At 40.2% G+C, this 25468-nt stretch overlaps 1 protein-coding gene across 2 annotated transcripts in view; it reads left to right on the top strand.

Moving 5' to 3' along the window:
- Positions 1-25468, top strand: part of mrm2 (mitochondrial rRNA methyltransferase 2) — a 940693-nt gene that overhangs the window by 230536 nt on the left and 684689 nt on the right. For both annotated transcript variants that reach the window (XM_087997732.1, XM_043711819.2), the window contains one exon: positions 15013-15157. In XM_087997732.1, the coding sequence (XP_087853858.1) occupies positions 15013-15157 (145 nt within the window). The remainder of the gene's footprint in view (positions 1-15012; positions 15158-25468) is intronic.

Raw genomic sequence — 25468 nt, 5'->3', positions numbered from 1 at the left:
GCTCTTTTTCAACAGTTTGTTTTTTCTCATGTCTGTTCAGCCTGGCAATGTGCCAACTTCTGATGTTCGATTGGATCATGCATGTTTTAGTTGTCTCTTTATATCAGTGGGGAAAAATGAAAGATTTTGTAGTTTAAATACAACTGCAATTCACTTGATATTTAGCTTTACATTACTGTGTTCCAGTTACTTGTGTTGTATGAAGACAAAATTACAATTGAATAAATAATTCGCTGATTTAAAATATCAATCCTGTTAGAATCCATGTTTCTCTCTTAGAGAACAATTCACCCAAATAGAAATTGACTCATTTTGGTTTGGTGACCTTAAGAAAATTAATGGATTGCAGAAAACACTGATTGTGGCTACTTTTGCTAAGATACCTTGATTTTAGGCTTTCAGCATCAGTCTATGATTTAATGCTGAGAACTTTGAAAGATGATTGTTGGCGTGCTTTACTCTCATCCGCATCTGAGACTTACTTTAATATGTTTAGCAATTAATTCCTTTTGATTATTCAATATTCCATGCAATTACGCCTTTTTAAAATCATGTGTGTTTTTGTCTTGTTCATTACTGGTGCTGATAGCTGAATAAGCTTAAGCATAATCATAATATGGTTCCAGAGCTTCCATATTACTGACTAGAATCCTATACTGATGTCGAGTTTTGTTTCTAGTTAAGTCCATGACATGTAGTTTGAAGCATTTACTGCAATTTTAACACTTCTGATTCTATTGCTTGATTTTCACTGTTAAATTTAAAGTTTCTTTTGGGTACATAGATGTTCTTGTTGTTCAGCACTACTTTCTTTCTAATCTAATCACCATGCTGACCTCATTCTTACTGCTATTTAAGAATCTTTACAGCAAAACGTGCTGCTAATTCTCGTGTATTGCTTAAATCAAGTCAAGCTCTTTTGTGCTTACTTGTGAGAGCAGGGCCTCCAGTTTTCCAAATTATGTGTAGCCAGCATTTGCTTGGTTTTGACCCTCTGTTAATGGGGTTAATTTCAAAGAGTGGTGTAGGACAAAAGGGATCCAATTTACCTATGGATCCTGTGGTAACTTTTTGAAAGACCTATCCAGCTAGACTTGTGAGAAGGATTGATGGCATAGTTTGTCAACCTGCTGTGTTATATGGAATTAAATAGAATTTACAAAACAGAAATAGGTCATTTGGCTCAACTGATTTATGCTGGTGTTATGTTCTACATGATCCTCCTTATGTTGCTCCATCTGTAATATGCGCATATTCTTTTGTTATGTTTTCCTTCATTTACTGATCTAGCTGCTTCTTCCAGGTATCTAAGCTAACTCGATTTGTATAGTGCCTTAATGTCCTGACATGTCTCAACGCGCTTCAAAGGTGAATTATAAAATAACATCTGAAACCTTTGCTAACTACGTAATGAAATATATGAACTGAACAAAAATAGTAAGTTTTCAGTAGCATCTTAGGATGAAAGAGAAATACCTAAACAATGAAATTTAGGAATGGTGGCACAGTGAATAGACCCCTCTGTCTGAGCCAGAATCTCTAGGTTCAAGTCCTGCCTTTTTGCCTCTGTCCCTCAAATAGCTTCTTTCTCTTTTTTTTTAACCTCTTGCAGCTTCTTTCTTGCCCTCCAAACTTTTCTTGCAGCCTCCTTTATACTCACGTCTTTCCTGTAGCTTCCTTCGCCTTTGATATTTCTCTTAGAGTCTTCACCACCTTCTCCACACTTCCCATTCCATAATAACCCCTCCCACTTCATACCACCACACCCACACTCCAGCTGATGGTAGTGTGTTCCACATGCTAGCCGCTTTTGCAACAGATTTCTTCCGAAGTCGTCATTGGATATATGTTCTGTGTTTAATCTCTAGCTTTGTCTGTTGTACAAGTCAAAACATCCTGTGTGTATCTACCAATATGTTCATAATTTTAAATTACTCGCTCAGGTTATCTCAACCTCTTTTGAGAAAAGGTGCCATGCTATTTGAGTTTTCTGAAAGGGCTGTGAGATTTCAATGAGTGCCACATTTACAATGGCAAATTAATCTTTCTTATTGCTTTCCCTGTACTCCTTTTCCTTCTGTTCATTGCATTTTGTTTGGAATGCTGATACACTGACCTAATTAATTCATATTCACTTCCATGATATTGAATTTTGATGCCCTGGATTCTTCCCCATCTCCTCATACCCACATGCTTTATTTGGCTGTCCTGGTTGAGACTGATTGAATAGTTGGGCCCATCATTGTGGCCTTACAGCGATTGAAATGTAATTTTAATAGACACACTACTTTGTTCTGACAGTGGATTGAGTGGGCTATTGTTTTTTTTTATCCAAATCTAAAATTGTTCAAGAAAACTTAAATTAGCATTGTAATCTGTTGAGGTGTAGAGAATTATTTTTATTTCAACTCATCTGAAGGTTGCTTATAGGCTCCTGTATTTTATGAGTTCAATTGAAGTTTATTCATTTCTGAATTTTATGTAATTATGTGCTGTCCTGGTTCTTAGTGCTATAGTGAATTTATTAGTGCTGATTTATTCATTTGTCTCCAACTCTGCATGGAAAATAAAGATAATAATTATTTCCTAACAGGATTGAAACTAAAAGAAATTTCATGGAGACAATAACTTTTGTAATTGAAAGTATTATAACCAGATAACGTTGATAATTTGATAATTCTCATAATTTTTATTTTTTAACTTGGAACAATAAATTTAGTCTCTGTTTTTATCTTGTTAGTTAAATAATAACACAATTTAGATCTGGGTAAATGTATTGATGATTGTATAATGTAAACATCGGTTTAATTTATTAATATGAAATTCAGTGCAACTATTATGTAATGAGTAACTGGGCACACTAATGTTGCAATATATACTTATAAGCTTAGTTTAAACATAGAAACACAAATTAGGAAGAGGTACGGGCCATTTGGCCCTTCAAGCCTGCTCTGCCATTCAATATGATCATGGCTGATCACCCTATCGATCCTCTGTTCCTGTTTTCACACCATGCTGTTTGATTTCCTTAACCCTAAGGATTATATCTATTTCCTTTTTGAAAATAATCAATGGTTTAGCCCAATTGTTTCCTGTGACAAAGAATTCCGCAGTCTCACTCGACGGGTGAATAAATTTCTCTTCATTTCTGTCCTAAATTGCCTGCCCTGTGGCACCTAATTCAGGTCATCAGGAACACCCTTCCTGCATTTGTCCTGCCTAATCCTGTTAGAATTCTCTGGTTTCTATGAGATCGCCCCCACTTCCCTCATTTCTTTTAACTCCAGCGAATATAATCCTAATTGATCCAGTGTGTCTTCATATATCGCTACTACCATCTGAGGAATCAGTCTGGAACATGTTACTTCAGGGCATGGCTAATTCTCTGACACAGATCCTCCAAAATCATGCCTGGATATAAGAACCCAGTGGTGTCTATTTCACTTGGAAGAGGAAATGTTAGAAGTAAAGCAGGTAGTAAGAAGCGAGTGATCTTTAGATGTGTGAAATATGACGTTATGAAATGGCATTCTGTGAGCATATATTAACGTATTTCATCCTTGATACCAGCATTGATTTTTGCCAAAAAATAGGCTGTCAGTCAATTGCTGTTTCTGTCGTGTTAGGTGAAATAAATGCTTAATTCATTTTTAAAATTCCAACTATATTGACCAAGATTGTGCTCATAAGAATTTCTGTGAATTGAAAGCTTATTTTTTAAAAACTTCATTCATGGGATGTAAGCATTGCCGACTAGGCCCCCATTTATTGCACATCCCTGATTACCAAGAGGGCAGTTAAGAGTCAACTATGTTGCTGTGGTTTTGGAGTGACATGTAGGCGAGACCAAGAAAGGATGGCAGTTTCTTCCTGAAAAGACATTAGTGAACCAGAGGGAGTTTTTCCAACAATTGGCAATGTATTCATGGTCATCATTAGACTCTTAATTCCAGATTTTTATTAAACTCCGATTCCACCATCTGTCATGGCAGGATTTAAACGCGGGTCCTCAGAACGTTACCTTAGTCTCTGGATTAAAAGTCCAGCGATATTACCACTAGGCCATCGCCTCCTCATAATCATGTCTTTTGAAGTGTGAGTGATTTAAAATGAGAAAATGTTAGTTAATTAAGTACTTAAGAAAAAATAAGTGTCAAGAATGTGTTGCAGGGAAACCACAGCAGTTCAAGCAGCATCCAAGGAGCAGGAGAATCAATGTTTCAGGCATAAGCCCTTCATCAGGAATGAGGCTTGTGGGCAGGGCTGAGAGATAAATGGGGTTGCGGGGAAGGTAGCTGAGAAAGCAATAGGTGGATGAAGGTGATAGGTCGGGGGGGAGTGATGGACAAGTCCGGAGGGTGGTGCTGAGTTGCAGGCTTGGGACTGGGATAATGTCGGGGGAAGGGAAATGAGGAAGTTGTTGAAATCCTGTGTGGTTGCAGGGTGCCAAGGTGGAATATGAGGCATTTTTCCTCTATGTGTCGGGTGGTAGTGGTTTGGTGGTGGAGCATCACAATCTCACCTCCCATCACAGACCATCCACAGCCTCATCACCTCTGGGGATCTCCCATCCATAGCCTCCAAACTCATTGTCCTTGAACCCCGCACTGCCCGATTCTATCCCCTTCCTAGGATTCACAAACCTGACTGCCCCGGTCAACCCATTGTCTCAGCCTGCACCTGTCCCACCGAGCTCCTCTCTTCCTACCTCGACACCATCCTGTCTCCCGTAGTCTAGGTACTCCCCACCTACATTTGTGACACCACCCATGCCCTTCACCTCCTCCAAGATTTTTGTTTCCCTGGCCCCCAACACCTCATCTTCACCATGGACATCCAGTCCATGTACACATCGATACACCATGATGAAGGTCTCCAAGCCCTCCGTTTCTTCTTCCCACACTGTCCCAACCAGTAGCCTTCCACCGACACCCTCATCTGCCTGGCTGAACTGATCCTCACCCTCAACATTTTCTCCTTCCAATCCTCCCACTTCCTCCAAACCAAAGGGGTAGCCATGGGTACCCCGCTATGTCTGCCTGTTTGTTGGATATGTGGAACAGTCCATCTTCCGCAGTTACACCGGCACCACCCCCATCTGTTCCCCCGCTACATTGATGACTGCATCGGCGCTGCCTCATACTCCCACAAGGATGTTGAACAGTTCATCAACTTTACCAACACCACCTACCCTGATCTCAAATTCACCTGGACCATCTCAGGCACCTCCCTCCCCTTCCTGGACCTCTCCATCACCATCTCTGGTGAACAACTAACACGGACATCTACTACAAGCCCACCGACTCCCACAGCTACCTAGACTACACCCCTTCCACCCTACCTCCGTAAAAATGCCACCCCTTATTCCCAATTCCTCTGCCTCCGCTGCATCTGTTCCCAGGATGACCAATTCCATCTCAAAAGTCCCAGATGGCATCTTTCTTCCACGATCGCAACTTCCCTTCCCACGTGGTTGACAATGCCCTCCAGTGCATCTCCTTCACTTCATGAGCCAGTGCTCTTGAACCCCACCCCTCCCAACGCAACAAGAACAGAAGCCTTCTGGTCCTTACCTGTCACCCCACCAACCTCTACGTTCATCACATCATCCTCCACCACTTCTGCCACCTCCAAATGGACCCCACCAAAGATATATTTCCCTCCCCACCCCATCATAGTTTCAGAAAGACCATTCCCTCCACGACTCCTCGTCAGGTCCACAGCCCTCACCCCACTCCTGGCACCTTTACCTGCCATCGCAGGGAGTGCGAAACCTGCACCCACACCACTCCCCTCACCTCCGACCAAGGAATCCTTCCACATCCATCAGAAACTTACCTGTACCTCTACTAATGTCACCTACTACATCCGTTGCACCCGGTGTGGTCTCCCCTAAATCGGGGAGACAGGATGCCTCCTTGAGGATCGTTTCAGAGAACATCTCCGGGACACCTGCACCCACCAATCCCACCGCCCCGTGGCTGAACGCTTCATCTCCTCCTCCTCCCCCCCCCCCACTCCCCCCCCCCCACTCCATCAAGGACATGCAGGTCCTGGACCTCCTCTAATGCCAAATCGTTACCACCCGACGCCTGGAGGAAGAAAGCCTCATATTCCGCCTTGGGATCCTGCAACTACACGGGATGAATGTGGATTTCAACAGCTTTCTCATTTACCCCTCCTCCCGCTCTACCTCAGTCCCAGGCCTCCAACTTGTCACCGCCCTCCGGACCTGTGCATCACTCACCCCCCCCCCCCAACCTATCACCTTCTCCCTCACCTTCATCCACCTGTTGCTTTATGAGCTACCTTCCCCACACCCCCTCTCATTTATCTCTCAGCCCTGACCCACAAGCCTCATTCCTCATGAAGGACTTATACCTGAAAAGTCAATTCTCCCTTTGTATGCTGCCTGACGTTCTCTGCTTTTCCAGCAACACGCTCTCGACTCTGATCTTCAGCATCTGCTGTCCTCACTTTCTCCCTTAAGAAAAAAAGGCAATTGATTTTAAGTAGTTGAAATATGCCAAACTATGAAAATAATTGAGGAACTTCCAGCTGACACATTAGATATGTCTATACTCATTCCTGAATTGAACTGTGCAGAAATGTTCTAGATGTGCACACTTTTAATGGAGTGACCTGATCTTAGCCAGCATTTTGGTAAGTTTATCACATTTGGTCTCTGAAGTTATTGTTTATTAAGTTATTTTCTACTTGTTGTTATGTTTTTAATTATTAGAATAAAACTAGTGAATCTGACTGCCAGCCTGACTTTTTTTTTGATTCGTGCACCTGTAGGACCCCCAAATCCCTTTGTGCTGCAGCTTTCTTCAGTCTTTTCCCATTTAAATAATATTCACTCCTTCTACTCTTTTTGTGCTAAAGTGCATTGCCTCACACTTCACTATGTTTATGTTCCATCTGCCTCACATTTGCCTGTTTATCAAACCTGTCTCTATCCCTCTCTACATTCTTTGTGACATATTCCACCTGCCTTCTCACCTGTTTTATGTCATCTGAAAAGCTGGGTAGAGTACACTCACCCCTGTCATCCAAGTCAATGCCATATGTTGTAAATAATTGTGGCACCAGCACTGATTCCTATGGCATTCTATTAGCTGCAATTTGCAATTCAGAAAATGCCCCCTTTATCCCAACTTGCTTTGTCACTTAGCTAATCCTTTACCCTCGATTAGCTAATATAGGACCCCAACATGGGCTCTTAACTTTATTAAGTAGCCTTATGGGTGCCTTACCTTATTGAAGAGTTTAATTATTAGCTGTTTAATGTTTAATTATTTATTTTAAAACTGCTTGATCGCAAGAGAGCTTTCAGAGCTAATTGTTTTTTGTTTATATTGTTTACCTGACTTGGTTATGAATGTTCGCAATGGTGTATCAAGGTTTCTGTTAGAAATATTTTGACTTTAGTTTTTTGGAACATTGGGAAGCACCCGTGGCTTCAAAATAAAAGTATAGACTAGAATAGAACAATACAGCACAGAACAGGCCCATCGGCCCACGATGTTGTGCCAAACATTTGTCCTAGCTTAAGCACCCATCCATGTACCTATCCAATTGCCACTTAAAGTTCGCCAATGATTTGGACTCTGCCACTCCCACAGGCAGTGCATTCCATGCCCCCACCACTCTCTGGGTAAAGAACCTACCACTGACATCTCCCCTATACCTTCCACCCTTCACCTTAAATTTATGTCCCCTTGCAACACTCTGTTGTACCCGGGGAAAAAGTTTCTGATTGTCTACTCTATCTATTCTCCTGATCATCTTATACACCTCTATCAAGTCACCCCTCATCCTTCTCCGTTCCAATGAGAAAAGGCCTAGCACGCTCAACCTATCCTCGTACGACCTATTCTCCATTCCAGGCAACATCCTGGTAAATCTTCTCTGCACCCTCTCCAAAGCTTCCACATCATTCCTAAAGTGAGGCGACCAGAACTGCACACAGTACTCCAAATGTGGCCTAACCAAGGTCCTGTACAGCTGTAACATCACTTCATGACTCTTGAATTCAATCCCTCTGCTAATGAACGCTAACACACCATAGGCCTTCTTACAAGCTCTATCCACCCTGAGTGGCAACTTTCAAAGATCTATGAACATAGACCCAAGATCCCTCTGCTCCTCCACCTTACTAAGAACCCTACCGTTAACCCTGTATTCCGCATTCTTATTTGTCCTTCCAAAATGGACAACCTCACACTTGACAGGGTTGAACTCCATCTGCCACTCCTCAGCCCAGCTCTGCATCATACCTAAGTCTCTTTGCAGCCGACAACAGCCCTCCTCATTATCCACAACTCCACCAATCTTCGTATCATCTGCAAATTTACTGACCCACCCTTCGACTCCCTCTTCCAAGTCATTAATAAAAATTACAAACAGCAGAGGACCCAGAACTGATCCCTGCGGAACTCCACTTGTAACTGGGCTCCAGGCTGAATCTTTACTATCTACCACCACTCTCTGACTTCGACCGGTTAGCCAGTTTTCTGTCCAACTGCCCAAATTTCCCTCTATCCCATGCCTCCTGACTTTCCGCATAAGCCTACCATGGGGAACCTTATCAAATGCCTTACTAAAATCCATGTATATTACATCCACTGCTCTACCCTCATCCACATGTTTGGTCACCTCCTCAAAGAATTAATTATATATTTTAGTTTCATTTAGAAGAAATTCTACAGAAAGGTTTGGATGAATGATGGATGTATAAAGCAGTGCTTCTGAGTTTGGCAATAGCTCCTGACCGGCAGTGTTTAAATAAAATGCTGGAGATGTTATTTGAAGCTGGAAACATTTAAACTCGTGGGTATGAAAGCTCTAGGAAGAGGCTATCAGATTTTCCAGACAGGGAGTTGAAATCACAGTAATTAGATTAGAATAGAAACAGACCCATTGGCCCAACCAGTCCACACCGACCCTCCGAAGAGTAACCCACCCAGACCCACTACCCTCTGACTAATGCACCTATCGCTATGAGCAATTTAGCATGGCCAATTCACCTGACCTGCACCTCTTTGGACTGTGGGAGGAAACCCATGGAAACACTGGGAGAATGTGCAAACTCGACACAGACAGTCACCCAAGGCTGGAATCGAACCTGGGGCCCTGGTGCTGTGAGGCAGCAGTGCTAACCACTGAGCCACCGTGTCTCCCATGTTAAACATTATGAGTTGATATAGAGAGAGATTCTTCTCTAGTGTGATTACTGCATGGGATGCTTTTGGGTGCAGTAGTTGAGATGTGTAAATGAGTGTGTTGCGATTAAACAGACTTTTACTGTATATTTGAAAATTTCTAAACTTGTATTATTTGTAAATAGTTTGTGTTTGTTCTATTTTAGCTTCATTTTTTTGGGTGAAATGAACTGCTGTTTTAAAACCAAATCTTCAATATTGTGTACTTACGTTTCAATAAGGCATTTACCTTGTTAGTCCCAAACTATCAACAATAAATCAAGGTTTCAGTCTGGGTTCTGAATTGTCCGCAAATGACTAATAGTAGTTGGGATCTCAAGGCTTCCCTCATGTACAATGTCATCTTAATGCACTGCATTAATGATATCCAAGTTGTTTTCCCCCAATTTATAGACTAACTAAACCACCACATCATATTTTTGCTCAGTTTTCTGAGTCTAACCTCGACATGATTGTATATTCTAAATTTGGCTCTGTCGACTGTGCTTTCCATGATGGTGCCATATAATGGCTTTCCCTCTAGTGATAAATTGACAGTTGTAACATCCTATTTTGATATTCTTTCTGAATATCACAGTTATTTACAGTATGCTGGCTGTTCAGCTCACTGAGGCTATACTGGCACTCCGTGAGCAATTCATATAGTTATAAATCTGCTGTATTCTCACAGCCCTATATGTTTGTTCCCTTCAAATGTCTACCCAAATTCCTTTTGAAGTTATTGATTTTTTTTCTCCTTCCACTACCTTCAGTGCAGCGAATTGCAGATTCTCGAGGACCATTGCAGCTTTACTGAAATGTAGTGACCAGAAGTAGATGCAATATACTGCAGTTATGGCCTAACTGCGGCTTGATAAAATCTCAGCTTTTTTACTCATTATATCTATTTATGGAGCCCACAATTGCATATTCCACTTTCTAATTATGTCTTCTCATTCTTCAAAGACAAGTGCACACGCAGCCCCGGTGCGTGTGTTCCTATGCTGTCTTCAGACTGTATCACCGCCTATACTGTTTCTCGCTATCCCTTCTGTCATAATGCATTACCTCACTCTTCTCTGTATTAAATTCCATCGGCTTCTTGTCTGTTTAGCCTGTGTTATGGATCAGACCAGACCCCCTCAAAATATTTTAAGAAAGTAGCCTAGACCCTAATTTTGTTTATTTTTAAGGCAAATGTAAAGTGCCCTGTTCCAGATGCAATGTGACTGGTCAAACCACTCGACATTGAACAAAACACAATTTATTTAAACACTGAAGTTAAAATACAACTAAAGAAAGAGGAATTTAGAGTAACTTAATTCTATTGGAAAACGTTCTGTAATAGATACAGTAACTATTATTAATTAACTGTTCCAATATAGTAATGTCCCATAAATACACCCCTTGGCAAAATGGCAAATTCAGAAGAACAGATTTTGTCTCCTATGTAATGTAGCAGCCTAGGAAGAGAAGCCCCAGCTTTTGGCTGTAATTGAGAGAAGGAAAAATAGCTTCCACTTCTTCAAGTCCTCAACAACAACTTCTTAAAGCTCAACTTAAAAAAGAAAAAAAATGTAGAAATAAAGATCTGAGAGAGGTGGCCACACCCATCCAGGCGGCTTCTGTTGTTCCATTTGCAGAACTGGCTCAAAGGTAGAAGACAGAGGGTGGTGGTGGAGGGTTGTTTTTCAGACTGGAGGCCTGCAACCAGTGGAGTGCCACAAGGATTGGTGCTGAGGGGTGACCTTATAGAGGTTTACAAAATTATGAGGGGCAGGGATAGGATAAATAGACAAAGTCTTTTCCCTGGTGTGGGGTAGTCCAGAACTCGAGGGCATAGGTTTAAGGTGAGAGGGGAAAGATATAAAAGGGACCTAAGGGGCAACATTTTCACTCAGAGGATGTTTTCATTATTTATATAAATTATTTGAATGTGAGCATAAGAGGTATAGTTAGTAAGTTTGCAGATGACACCAATATTGGAGGTGTAGTGGATAATGAAGAAGGTTACCTCAGATTACAATAGGATCTTGATCAGATGGGCCAATGGGCTGAGAAGTGGCAGAGTTTAATTTAGATAAATGTGAGGTGCTGCATTTTGGAAAAGCAAATCTTCGCAGGACTTGTACACTTAATAGTAAGGTCCTGGGGAGTGTTGCTGAACAAAGAGACCTTGCAGTGCAGGTTCATAGCTCCTTGAAGGTGGAGTTGCAGGGAGATAGGATAGTGAAGAAGCCATTTGATATGCTTTCCTTCATTGATCAGAATATTGAGTACATGAGTTGGGAGGTCATTTTGCGGCTGTACAGGACATTGGTTAGATCACTGTTGGAATATTGCGTGCAATTCTGGTCACCTTCCTATCAGAGAGATGTTGTGAAACGTGAAAGGGTTCAGAAAATATTTAGGAGGATGTTGCCTGGGTTGGAGGATTTGAGCTATAGGGAGAGGTTGAATAGGCTAGGGCTGTTTTCTAATTCTCTCCAAGTGCTTATTCATTTTTTCTCTGCCAATTATTGTTTCTGAAACTTTACCCATACTTCATGCTGTATGTTTTTTTAAACTGTTTCTTCATCTGTTACTTTGGGTTAGGTATTACTGTGATTCAGACAAATTACTTAAAGTTAGCATTGCCTCCAGTTGCATTATTTTTTAATGTTTAGTGGTGAATCTTGAGCAGAGTATAATTTCAGTTTTGTTATCATGGAGAGCTTGGCCACTTGTCCCCTAACCTCTTAGTGTCATTTCTTGCTGATTAAGGTTGCATATCTTGCCATGCTGAATTTATTTATTTCTCTTCTGTACTACTATACATTGTCCATACCCGTTTGGTACACAGCCACAGTTTTGTTTAGTTGAAATGCTTTATTTCCAGCCAGATTCTTAATATTCCTTCATTTATTTCTTTGAAGTACATTCCATCCTCTTCACTCATTTCTTTTAGCTGGCTTTGTCCCTTCTCACGCACTCATTTCCTTTACAGTTTTGTTCTTAATTTATTTATTCATTTTCCACCTGGGTTGGCATATTCTTTTCATTGGGATCGGTCCAACTCATTTATTTCTACCTAAGCTTTTCTACCCTCCATTATGTACCTACATCCATCCCACCTTACAGAGCTAATTAGTTTAATTATTTAACTTGTAACTTGATTTTTGCCTATATTGTTTATTGAGTCATAGAGATGTACAGCATGGAAACAGACCCTTCAGTCCAACCGGTCCATACCGACCAGATATCCCAACCTGCCCCACCTGCCAGCACCTGGCCCATATCTTTCCAAACCCTTTATATTCATATACCCATCCAGATGCCTTTTAAATGTTGCAATTGTACCAGCCTCCATCACTTTCTCCTCAGCTCATTCCATACTCACCCCATCCTTTGCTTCTCATTTGTTTTTCCTACCTCAGCCCTTTAAATTCATTTTAATTCATTCCTGCACATCGATTTTGACTTTGTAACCAGATGGGAGAAGAATCTATTCAAATTCTTCAGAAATTCTATTCTATTTTATAGCATGCTGTTTATTTATTATTAAATATGGTATTCTGTGCCTCACTGTGATCAGTTTTGCAAGGAATCATTATGCTTTAACTGTGATTTGAATGCTGTGATACACTAAATCTAGCAGATTCTATTCTACTTGCTTTGATTTCGTTGCACGGGAGGATTGCTGTTAGAACTGCAGTTTAATTATTGAGCAGACCCTAATTGACACATTTGTCCTTAAGGGTGGTATCAGCTCAGGTTTGAACGTGTCTACTATGGGTCATGCGATTGACTCGGGTAATTGTTGATTAGCATATCTTTGGGCACAGGAAGCAGAACTAACATTCCAAGAGATAGTGGGATTAGTGTACAGAAATTGCTTCTTTTTGTTTCCCTTTCTGCTATTATTCTATCTCATAATTATGACATTGAGACTCCAAGCATGATGCAACTTGAAGGGCAAGTCATCATTCTGATTGCTGGCAAGCTCATTTCAGTAATTAAGGTCAATGCCAGCCTGTTTCAAGGTGACTGCACAGTGCCGTTGAAGTGTTTGCATTCCCCTGCTTCTCCTGCCTAAAGATCCCAGAACGTTGGCTATTTGTAAGAACAGGATCTGGCAGGACAATTATCCACACATGCTTTTCACTCCTCCTACCTTTTGGCCTGGATAGCAATTGTGAAACTAAGGTATGATTCCATTCAGGCTGCAGCTGATGCTATCCATAGGAGAATGCAAGAAATTAGTATCATCAGGAAAAAAAAGATAAAATGTTTAAAAAGCAAAAAATGCTTTAAATATTCAGCAGGTGAGGCAGTATCTATAGAGAGAGAAGCATAATTTAAATGTTTCAGATTCTGTCAGAAAGATATTATGCCTGTGCAGCAGTTCGTGTTTTGGCATTGGTAGGTTACCTACCTCCTCACTAATAGAATTGGAGATGTTGTATTCAAAACTGTTTGGTATTGTTTTAAATTAAAGAGTAGTTGGTTGTTAATGGCCACTGTTATCTTGAGCAGAGTGTAATTTCAGTTTTGTTGTCCTGGAGAGCTTGACTAAATGTTTGTGACTGTTAATTTTTTAATTAACTGTGCTGCCCCACCACTGTGCCATTATTTCCTCTGAGGACACTGATCGATCTTGGTTAATTTGATGGCTGAAATAATGAGAAAAGGCATGCCGAATTCATTCTGGATACTGAAAAGCAAACTAAGCTTTATTTTAAATTAAATTTCATAATTTCTACTCTGGCCAAATCTTTTGACAAGGTGCTAATGGGATGTGAGAAAAGTTGCATTTCAGCAGTTTTGCATATGCCAATTGTTTGTTGTTTGCACGTTCTGATCATTTATATGCATATGTATTGGAAATGTTTAAATGTTTGTATGGTAGTCTATACTGATGTTAATTCTAGGTGGCAGCATGCAGACAAGATTCCATTGGCTTAGAAAAAAAGTGTGTGTAATCATTAACTGACGTTCTTTCTAGCTTCTTCAAGATGCTGACAGCTATATAACCAATCATAGGACAATGGTTCCCAAATTTCTTCCTTCTATGATACTATTTTGATGATTGAAACTTGTTGCGACCCCTCAGTAAGCAGTGGAGTGAAGGCCTATCAGAGTGGGAGCATGGTTATCGAAACTTGATCCATGCCCCGGAGCAGCTGTTACTACCTCACAGATACAAAATTTTAGCTCACAACCCAGCTTGAGCAGGTTCATCCTAGGGTTGTGTTCACCCCATTGAAATTCAAAGCATTGTTGTTGGGAATTGGTTGGAATAAAGATGATAGACCTCAGTGCCTGGGTCTGTGAAAATTAATTCATATTCTGATGGTTTAGTCATTTTTCTACGTTCATAGATCTTCCATGCCCTTCTATTCGATCAGAAAGGGAATTCAGGTTAAGGCCTCTGATGATCTTGTTTCGCAACAACCTGCAAATAAATCATATTATAGAAACCAATCAACTTCCTACTTAGTTTAATTTACTTCCCTTTGTCTTTGTGCTTGACATCTTGATTGAAGTGAGACATTGTCCATGTAGGGGGGAAATCATTGCAATGTCTCTCTTGCTGTACCATAGAATGGTGCATTATTAAATTGAGGTATAATATTGGCTGATGAATCATTGAGTGAAGTTCTCAATTTCATTAAATAATGCAAGGACTGGTTTCACAATCTGAATCTCTGTTTGTCAGCTCTTACTAGTCTTTCATATCATTGGAGGAAACAATGTAATGTTTCATGGGAATCGAATAAAGTCATTTTTCTGTGTTACTAATCCAGTTGGTTATTGTCTGTTGAAGTGCTCGAATGTTGGAAAAGACTCGACAGCAGCTTCAGGATGATGCTTTAAACTTGCGGACACAGCTTCTTTCTGAACAGAAGAAACGTGAGCAACAGGAAGCAAATGCTCGACGTATGGAGAAGCGCAATATTTTACTTATCAAGGTATGTATATTGCTAATTGTATAGCGTTCTGTGCCTCTAGTTACAAAATTAAACATTCAATTTGACTTTGGTATACTTTCAGCAGTGTGAGGTATTGATTTTTAATCTGTGTGGCCATACAGCAAACGTCTCCTCTTAAATGATTTTACTTCAATTTGAATAGAGTATTATTCTTTAATTCCTCTATGTAATGCTTCACATTTTTCTACATTAAATCATGTCTGTCATTTGTTAGCTGGTGCTGATAGTCTACCTATCAAGGCCCATAATATATTGCAATGTTGGGTGAAATTGCTTTCATGAACTTATAGAAGGTTCAAAAAAATTCAATTGTGGGGATGACTAATCAGAGTGAAGTTGTCTTTGTAAGAAAAGTGGCCAGAATTGGTAAGGAGTTGCTTTTCCACTCACAAGTTGTCCTGTTAGGTTCAGCCTGTGATCAAAGAAGGCTCAAGCTGTTGGATAAATAAATGGTGGCATAAATGGTTGGATAAATAAATTGAGGGAGCCAAATACTGACCAAGCTATTTAAGTATGAGGGATATTTCTACCATAATGGGTCCGCAGTAGCTAGTGAGAGAACTACCAATAGAATCCAAAACCTATTTGACTTCTCACTAGCATTGCAGCAATGATGGAAGTCACCATTTCACAGTTCTTGTGCTCTGTATTGTGCTTTATGACATTATTATCATGCTAAAGGCAGTAGATTTGAAACTTAAATCTGAACACCCATTAAAATGCTGCAGCAAAATTGTAGTCATTCACAGTTAGTAGCCTCGTGTTATGCCTCACTTTGAATGGAATGTTGGAAATCATACCCCACTATACACGGAGTCATCACAAACGTTAAAGATTTTAAAAAGTGTATAAAGATTCCCCAATCTATTTGACTTTCAGACTAAGTTTAACAGAAAGCACAGACCAGGTTTCTGTACTATTTGTTACAGCAATTAGACTCTAATTAACGGATAAGCAATGTCAGCACAAAACTCTACTAACTAACACTCTAACCTCCTTATAAACACCCGCTTATGCACTGAATGTATGTATGCGCGCATAAACACACATATTTCCTTTCTAGGGAGGGACAGGAAACAGTAACGGTTAATATGTATTTTACAGGCTGGAACAAGGTTTGTGATGAAGTTCTTCGGAGGTTTTTGTTGGGTCCCTTGTTTTACCTGATATTGTATTAATGATTTCAATGAGCAAGGGTCAATTTCCTGATATTATACAAGTGGCCTTGGTGTGCAGGGGCTAATTTGGATGTCACAAAACTTAGGAGGATCATAAACTGTGAGGAGAACAGTGTAGAACTTAAAAAAGAGCATCAGGACATTCGTGGTATGGTTGAATATGTGACAGATAGTGATCAATACAGAGAAGTGTGAGCTGATGTGTTTTGGTACAAAGAATGGGGAGAAACCATATTAAATAAAAAAGATACTCATTTAAAGAGTGTGTATGAGCAGAGAGACCTGATTAGCATATGTGTATAAATCATGAAGGTGGAGGTCAGGTAGATACAGCGCGCAATTAATAAAGTATTCCAGGCTTCATAAATAGGGTCATGGAGTACAGATGTAAGGACATTATGATGAATGTACACATGACACTGGTTGATTATCAGTTGGAGTATTGTTGACGTTTCTGGATACCACACCTATATGAGGGATTTGAATGGTTTGAGAGACTGAAAAAGAGATTTATGACAGTGGTTCCAGGGATGAGAACAATGAGGATACATTGAAGAGGATGGGACAGTTTTCCTTGGAGAGGAGTAGTTAATACAAGATTTGATAAAGCTTTCAAAATAATGAGGGGTCAGAGCAGGTTGGAGATGGGGAAACTGTTCCCACTTATGAACAGGTTGAGAACCAGAGGGCACAGATTTGTAGAAAAAGTAACTGTGAGGTGAGAAATTACCTTTTTGTCCAGTGAGTAATTAGGATATTGAATGCACTGCCTGGAACTGTAGTTGAGACACGTTGACTTAAGCGATTCAAAAGGGTATTAGATAATTCAAATATAAATTATATGCAGGGTTATGGAGAGAAGGCAGGAGACTAACATCATATTAAAATGCTCAACTTATGCAAATATGATGGGTTGAATGGCCTCCTTCTGCATCGTAACAGTTCTGTGATTCATTAATCTGGAAAGGGTGCAAAAAAGATGTATAAGGATATTACCGAGACTGAGGGTTACAGGTATAAAGAGAGGCTGGATAGGCTGGGACTATTTTCCCTGTGGTGTAGGGGACTGCATGGTGACCTCATAGAGGTTTATAAAATGATGCGGGGCATAGATAAGATGAATAGCCTAGTCTTTTCCCCAGCGTTGGGGAGTCCAAAACTGGAGGGCATAGGTTTAAGGTGAGAGGGGAAAGATTAAAAAGGGACTTGAGGGTCATCTTTTTCATGCAGAGTGTGGTGTGGAAACGGAATGAGCTGCCAAAGAAAATGGTAGAGGCGAGAACAATTACAACATTTAAAAGACATTTGGACAGCTATATGAATAGGGAAGGTTTAGAGGGATATGGGCCAAAAGCGGGCAAATGGGACCTGTTCAATTTTGGAAACCTGGTCAGCATGGGTGAGTTGGACCAAAGGGTCCGTTTCCATGCCATATGACTCTATAACTTTAATCATTCATTGTGAGAATGTAGATTGGATGTTGACTGCAACAAAATTTAAGAACCATAGGTGGGAATACAGTTTCCGGAATGTTGTTATGTTATATGGAACATGAGTCTATTTAATTTATTCAAGATGTGGGCATTGTTAGCTGCACCAGCATTTTATTGCCCATCCTCAGTTGCCCATAACTCTTCAAGAACAAGGAATACGAGAAATGGGCCCCTTTGTACTGCAAAAACCTATTGGAACTGTCGAGATTCCAAATGATGGTAATACTGGAGAAGGTCGAGCCCAGATTGAAACCTGGCTTGATAGGTTGTAAGTTTTATTTTTCTCCTTTGTTTACCATGGAAATCAGTTATTGAATAGATAAGCAAGAGACTGCAATGTGCAAGATAAAGTAAAACCAAAAAAAAATTAGCATTAGAGGCTCCAAAAGATCATCTCACATCCAGCAGATGTTTTCCTACACAGCTAACCCCCTCATCTATTGTGTCCGTTTCTCTTGATGTGGTCTCCTCTACATCAGTGAGACAGGATGCCAACTTGTAGAGCGTTTCAAGGAACATCTCTGGGACACATGCATCAAACAACATCACTGCCTTGTGGCTGACCACTTCAACTCCCCCTCCCCCTCCCCCCCCCCCCCCTCCTCCAAGGACATGCATGAGCTGGGCTGCCTCCACCACCAAATCAAAGCCACCTGCCAACTGGAAGAAGGACGCTTCATCTTCCACCTTGGGATCCTTAAACCACATGGCATCAACATCAACTTGTCGAGTTTCCAAATCTCCCCCCACCCCATTCCAGGTCCAACCTCCACCTTGACTGTCCTATCTACCCATCTTCCTTCCCACCTATCCGCTCCACTCTCCCCACTGACCTATCACAGTTACCACATATCTGCATCCACCTTTCGCCTTCATCCCAGCCCAACCCCATCCGCTATTTATTTCTCATCCTCCTTCCCCTTTCCTATTCCTGATGAAGGGCTTATGCCCGAAATGTCGACTGTCCTGCTCCTCGGATGCTGCTTGCTGTGCTTTTCCACTGTCACCCTTTTTGACTCTGATTCTCCAGCATCTGCAGTCCTCACTTTCTCTTAAAAGAATATAGATGTTTACTGCACCAAAAAAGCCTAAATTGCAATAGGTCTGAACCATTGGAATGTTACATTACATACATTACATTACATTACTTACAGTGTGGAAACAGGCCCTTCGGCCCTACATGTCCACACCGCCCCGCCGAAGCGCAACCCACCCATACCCCTCCCTTTACCCCTTACCTAACACTATGGGCAATTTAGCATGGCCAATTCACCTGACCTGCACATCTTTGGACTGTGGGAGGAAACCGGAGCACCTGGAGGAAACCCACGCAGACACGGGGAGAATATGCAAACTTCACACAGTCAGTCGCCTGAGGCGGGAATTGAACCCGGGTCTCTGGCGCTGTGAGGCAGCAGTGCTAACCACTGTGCCACCGTGCACCTTTTTTATCACAGCAATGCTTTTACAAACACTCAAACCTTAGTGAAGAGTCACCACTATCTCCATATCAAATCATCTTGGTCAACTGGTTTAGCTATAATTTGTTTCCTTGCAGCAATATTCAAGATAATTTTGTGAGCATTTTCTTAAAAAAAGTCAGATCCTCCTCCTTTCCTCCATGCAGGACAGATGCCAAGATGAATGCCTCCTCACTTTCAATCATTTTACAATCTCTTACTTTCTAAAATCCATGTTTCTTCCAACTTATCATCCAGATTCTCAAATAATGGATTATAAACCTTCAGGACAGACATTTATCGAATTATTTTTATCTTATCTGCATTGGTTTTAATCTTGATATCAATAATATCTTGCAAATAATTCCAGCATGGTGGCTCAGTGGTTAGCACTGCTGCCTCACAGCGGCAGGGACCCAAGTTCAATTCCTGCACCCTGTCTGCGTGGTGTTTGCATATTCTCCCTGTGTCTGCGTGGGTTTCCTCCGGGTGCTCCGGTTTCCTCCCACAGTCCAAAGATGTGCAGGTTAGGTGAATTGGCCATGCTAAATTGTCCGTAGTGTTAGGTGCATTAATCAGGGGTAAATGTAGGGGAATGGGTCCGGGTAGGTTGCTCTTCGTAGGGTTGGTGTGGACTTGTTGGGCCGAAAGGCCTGCTTCCACACTGTAGGGAATCTAATCTAATCTAATCTCTTTATTATTCGGGCACCTTCAGAGTTGACTTACAATGAACTAATTTTTACTCTGTTTAAATAAAGGCTTGATTATTGGTCTACTTTTGAATATCAAAATGAAAAGGGGGCTAAATGAGCTATATTAACCTAAAGTTCACTGTTTACATTGAGAATAGGCCGCGGTTGTGGCAGCTTTCATAGCATTAATCTGACAGTTTGTGCTATATTGTTTGATGCTCCATGCTGGTCACGCTACTCTCCATTGCTTCATGGAGCTTGTGTATTTCTTTTGTATACAATAGTAGTAACAACTTGCTGCCTGTACTTTGTTTTCCATAGTGAGGTGTGCTAAAAGCCTTGTATGCATTGAGCCTAGGCATCTGAAGCATTGTTCTTTAGGGTTCCTGTGAATATGGTACTGTGTTAAAGGGACAAGGTGCCTTTTTTTTAGTTGATTGACAGTGTATTCAGGTGTACTTGGAAATTGGAACTATGTCTTGTTCATTAAACTGGGTGGAAGATTTTACCTCAAAACCTTAAGTGATCCTATGTCAAAATTTGATAATGAATGCATGTATCCATTTTAAAAATGTCACATTTCATTTACCTGTTTCACCACAAGCATTTAGATGATTGATGTACAATTTCGAAAGACACAAAGGCCTTGCATTTTACTTGGAACTTTACTCTTACAGAATATTTTACGGTAGCCTCTTTAATCCATTTTTTTAAAAATAAAGTGATACTAGGTGAACACTTGCAGTAATTTAAGGTGTTGTTTCCAAGGTGATGTTGAAGTATATGTACAAAATATTCAATGTCATTATAAATGAAAACCTAACACTGTCCCAAAACCTTGCTTTAGGAATTATACTTTTATCTGCAACTATGAACTGAATTTTTCAGTAGCTTGACCATGAATAGTATAGCTAATTTCCCACTTGTATCAGTACTGTTCAATTAGCAATATTATATTTTATCTTCACAGATGTTTTTTTCATTCATTTCTAGTAGTTCTTTTGTTAAAAAAATGTCAAAAATACATTTTTAAAACTTTATTGAAAATTCAAGGTTGTTTTATTAATCAGATTCTGTGCGAGAAGAAGAACACTTTGGATTATGTGTATGTTGTTGAATTTGATTTGTGTGTAGGTAATCTTTTGTAAGTGAGTAAAAGAAATGGAGCCATAGAATGGAAAAGAGATGGAGGTGAGAGGGAGAAAAGAGTATTCATGCACTCTGCAATTTAATGAAAAATATATATTGACTCCTGAAACCGACTAATCAGTATCATTGCATTTATCATTTTCAGAGGACTTGCATAATAATTAAGACCTTTGAAACAGACACACAGATTGAAAGGAGATGTATTTTCCATGTTCTAATAGGATTTTATTTTCGCTTTTATAAACACTATTTTGAGATGGTGAATGGGTGGAAAGTAAGAGATTGTAAAATGATTGAAAGTGAGGAGACATTGATTTGGCATCTGTCCTGCATGGAGGAAAGGAGGAAGACTTAATTGACATTTGAGTAACATGAATGACAAACAAGTGGAAAAGGGGGGTAAAGGGATTATCTGTGTATAAAAATGGATGTACAGGCACTGATGGGAGTGTGAGGAGGTTGCAATAGGAAGCAGAAATGTTAGAAGATTTTGGAGAGAGATTAGAGTAAGGAATTGAGTGAAGTTGAAGAGATTGGGCTTAGGGATGGGAACCAAATGTGAGCTATGTCATACCTGAAATCCCTGACTCATAGGTAGTAGTTGGCAGTTCTTTCTTCCCTGCCATGTGTTCTGCAAAGTGAACAAAAAAAATCATAAAAACAATAAAGCTTATAAAAACTGGATCTATGACATTCAAATCTCTTTACAAAATAAACCTACACACTGGAGCTTGACTAAGGAAACTTGCATCATACAAAACCATAGCTGATGAGCCAACTACTGAACGTGACCGTTTTCTCTTCACTTCTAGATTGAAAGAGCAGAAAAACAGTCAAATATTGCTCCTGCTTTTACATCTCATGGGTCAAGCTATTGTGTATAGGAATATATTTCTGATAAAATGAGAAATTGTGTGTATGTGCCTATATACTCAGATCATCACGTTATATTGGAAAATACAGTAAAGAAGAAAAATGAGACTTTAAAATGTCCACATCTGAACTTGAAGGTAATGAAGCAACTGTCAAGCCAAATAGGAGTTTTTCTTTTTAAAGTTTTACTTTCACTCCTACCTCTCCTCTTCAAAGAAGAGGAAAAATATTCATTTGCATTAATTTTGGATCCAGACCCCAACATCTCTCTTAATTAGGATAGATGTGTTTAAATGAGCCACACTTTCAGTTTGTTTGGAAGACTTGTGTATTGTTACAGACCACTTGGGAATATGTGCTGACTGTCGACTTCCACTTGGAGTTGTCAGAAGCTTGCAAAGTCCCAGTTTGACCTGTCTGGTGGAATGAAGTTAATAGGAAGTACTCATCAGGTTCTTACACTTAACAAGAATTACTATTTATTACAAATAAGTAAATTCTAATCACAAGTAAACAGGAATGAACGATCAACATATGGCTCTGCTAGTTAAAGCTATGATGCCTTTTATGAACACATATATACAGAGACACTTGTAAATAAAAAAGATTGAAGGATGATGGGAGAAACAATTCTGGGTGATGGTTAAAGAAAATTGGGCAAAACATTTCGAGAGCACCAGTCTATAGAATTTGCTGTGATGGTCCTTTTGGCTTGCTAGAACTTTCTGTTCTTCAATCTTTTTTTCTCCAAGTTCATCCAGTTCTTTGTCGGAGCCACAGGACAACAAATCAAATAACAAAAAAGCGTCTTGGTACGAGTTATGGCAGCTGCTTGGTGCATCTGGTGGAAGACAATTAATTGGCTTTCTTTAGGCTGTGGATATTTTTAGTGCAGAGGCAGGTAACATGTTACCTGTCCTTCCAGCGATCTCAAGGCTTCTTGCTGTATCCACTATCTCCACACCAAGGCTGTTGCTCAGGCTAGCTCTGCTGCATCCAGCTTCCTTCTGGCAAATTTCTGAGAGTTCTCTAACTTTAGTTTACTGCAAACTTGCAGACGTTTTTTTATTAGCAAGTTTAATACTCTTAACATTCTCTATTCTTTGTACAAAACCAATACTGACCCCTGACTGACTTTCTTCTAGATCTAGGTAAAAACAATGACTGCAGATGCTGGAAACCAGATTCTGGAGTAGTGCTGCTGGAAAAGCACAGCAGTTCAGGCAGCATCCGAGGAGCAGGAAAATCGACGTTTCGGGCAAAAGCCCTTCATCAGGAATACAGGCAGAGTGCCTGATAGGTGGAGAGATAAATGAGAGGAGGATGGGGGTGGGGAGAAAGTAGCATAGAGTACAATAGGTGAGTGAGGGTGGGGATGAAGGTGATAGGTCAGGGAGGAGAGTGGGGGAAGGTAGCAAAGAGTACAATGGGTAGATGGGGGTAAATGAAGGTGATAGGTCAGAGAGGAGGGTGGAGTGGATAGGTGGAAAAGAAGATAGGCCAGTAGGACAGGTCATGGGGACGGTACTGAGCTGGAAGTTTAGAACTGGGGTGAGGTGGGGAAGGGGAAATGAGGAAACTGGTGAAGTCCACATTGATGCCCTGGGGTTGAAGTGTTCCGAGGCAGAAGATGAAGTGTTCTTCCTCCAGACGTCGGGTGGTGAGGGAGCAGCAGTGAAGGAGGCCCAGGACCTCCATGTCCCCGGCAGAGTGGGAGGGGGAGTCGAAATGTTGGGCCATAGGGTGGTGTGGTTGATTGATGCGGGTGTCCCAGAGATGTTCCCTAAAGCACTCTGCTAGGAGTCGTCCAGTGTCCCCAATATAGAGGAGATCGCATCGGGAGCAACGGTTACAATAAATGACATTGTTGGATATGCAGGTAAAACTTTGGATGTGGAAGGCTCCTTTAGGGCCTTGGATGGAGGTCTCTTCTAGATCTTTTTATCCTTCTGCATTCCTGGCCCCTGAAGCTAAGCAAGAGCACAATTTTCCTACATTTTTTAAAATGCACTGAACGTTTAACAAGTGTTGTAAAACCTCATTAAAAATGCACGTATACGAGCAAGAGCGGACTTCTGGGTACCAAACTCACAAGAACAACTGTTTTTCTGAGAAAAGAAAGCGAAACCATGCCTCCTGTATGGAGATATATGTAACATGCAAAATAAAAATTGAATATCAAGATATGCATTGATCATAACACCACCTTGCAGAGGAAAATGTAAAGGTATCTTTAAAAAGTGATTTTCTGTTACAGTCTCGTCTTTATTACTGTTTCAATTTTATGCAGATTCTATTTGAACGGTAACTATATTTACATCAAAGAATCATGGAGTTTATATGAAAATTATATTCTACGTGAGTCTATTTTGACCTCAACATTTGTGTTCCTCCATATTTGCTCTTGATAAAATAACTGATATGGTGTTGCCTTTTCTGCTACAAAAATGATTTTCAAACTGTATGGTTGTAGTATTCAACTTCAACTTTTGGTATGAGAATTTTGCTAACAATGACAGAGAATTATGACTTACACAAATAACAATCTCTGCATAGTTGTTTGATATATAGACATCAAATTGAGCCTGTAGGATTTTATTTTTGCCCAATATTAACATAGTATGTGGTAAAGATATTTTCTCTGGCCCTGATTTTTGAATCTGTAATAACTATGGTAAGTTACTTCTGTAGTTTCTGGGAGGTGACCTAATATTTTTCATCTTTTTAAAGCATCTCCCTATTATCCAAACTGATTACAGGAGTGTTGACTTTTGCATTTTCCATTCTCAGTTTCTGGTTTAGTCTCAAATTGCTCTGAGATTTTTTATTTCAACTCTCTTCTCCTTTCACCACAATAAACATGCACCTCTCTTGACTTGACTCTCTTTCATAATATCACTTTAAAATGTTAACATGACACATTCACAGATTCTTCCTTTTATCTGGAATACTCACCATATAATTCACATTACTGAGTTTCGTTTTCATTTGATAAAGTCTGGTGAGCCTTGCTTTTAATTGGTCTGCAGAGACAGGTGATAAAACTAACACCGGTCTTTAGTGACAGCTTGTAAAACTTTGGCATTTTTATTTGGTGTAATTAATTCCACTGTTTACAGATTAATATTTTTGGCCAAAAGGCATGCCTTGGTAAACGTTTGCCGAAAAGTTGACTCGTAACTCGGAAGTGAAATCTCTGGGCTTTCATTTATCAATTTTTTTTTCTTTAATTCAAGGAGTCCTCTCACCTCATGTCTAAACCTCAGATTAAATGGACTTAATATCGACTCACAAGGGCGATCTGTAATAGCAAACAGTAATGAGAAAATTTCCTTATCCTGACCATTAGGACTTTCCTGATAATAGCCTCCAGTGATGGTGTTTAAAAGTGATGCCACCTTTCACATGTTGCTTGTGATTGTGGTAAAGGTAAATTTGTAAATTG

Source organism: Chiloscyllium plagiosum, unplaced genomic scaffold, assembly GCF_037043375.1.
Source record: "Chiloscyllium plagiosum isolate Xiang-an unplaced genomic scaffold, Cpla_swu_hap1 HiC_scaffold_20, whole genome shotgun sequence".
NCBI classification, from domain to species: Eukaryota; Metazoa; Chordata; class Chondrichthyes; order Orectolobiformes; family Hemiscylliidae; genus Chiloscyllium; species Chiloscyllium plagiosum.
Note: the sequence above shows the minus strand (reverse complement) of the source record. Positions and strands in the feature narration are given on the sequence as shown.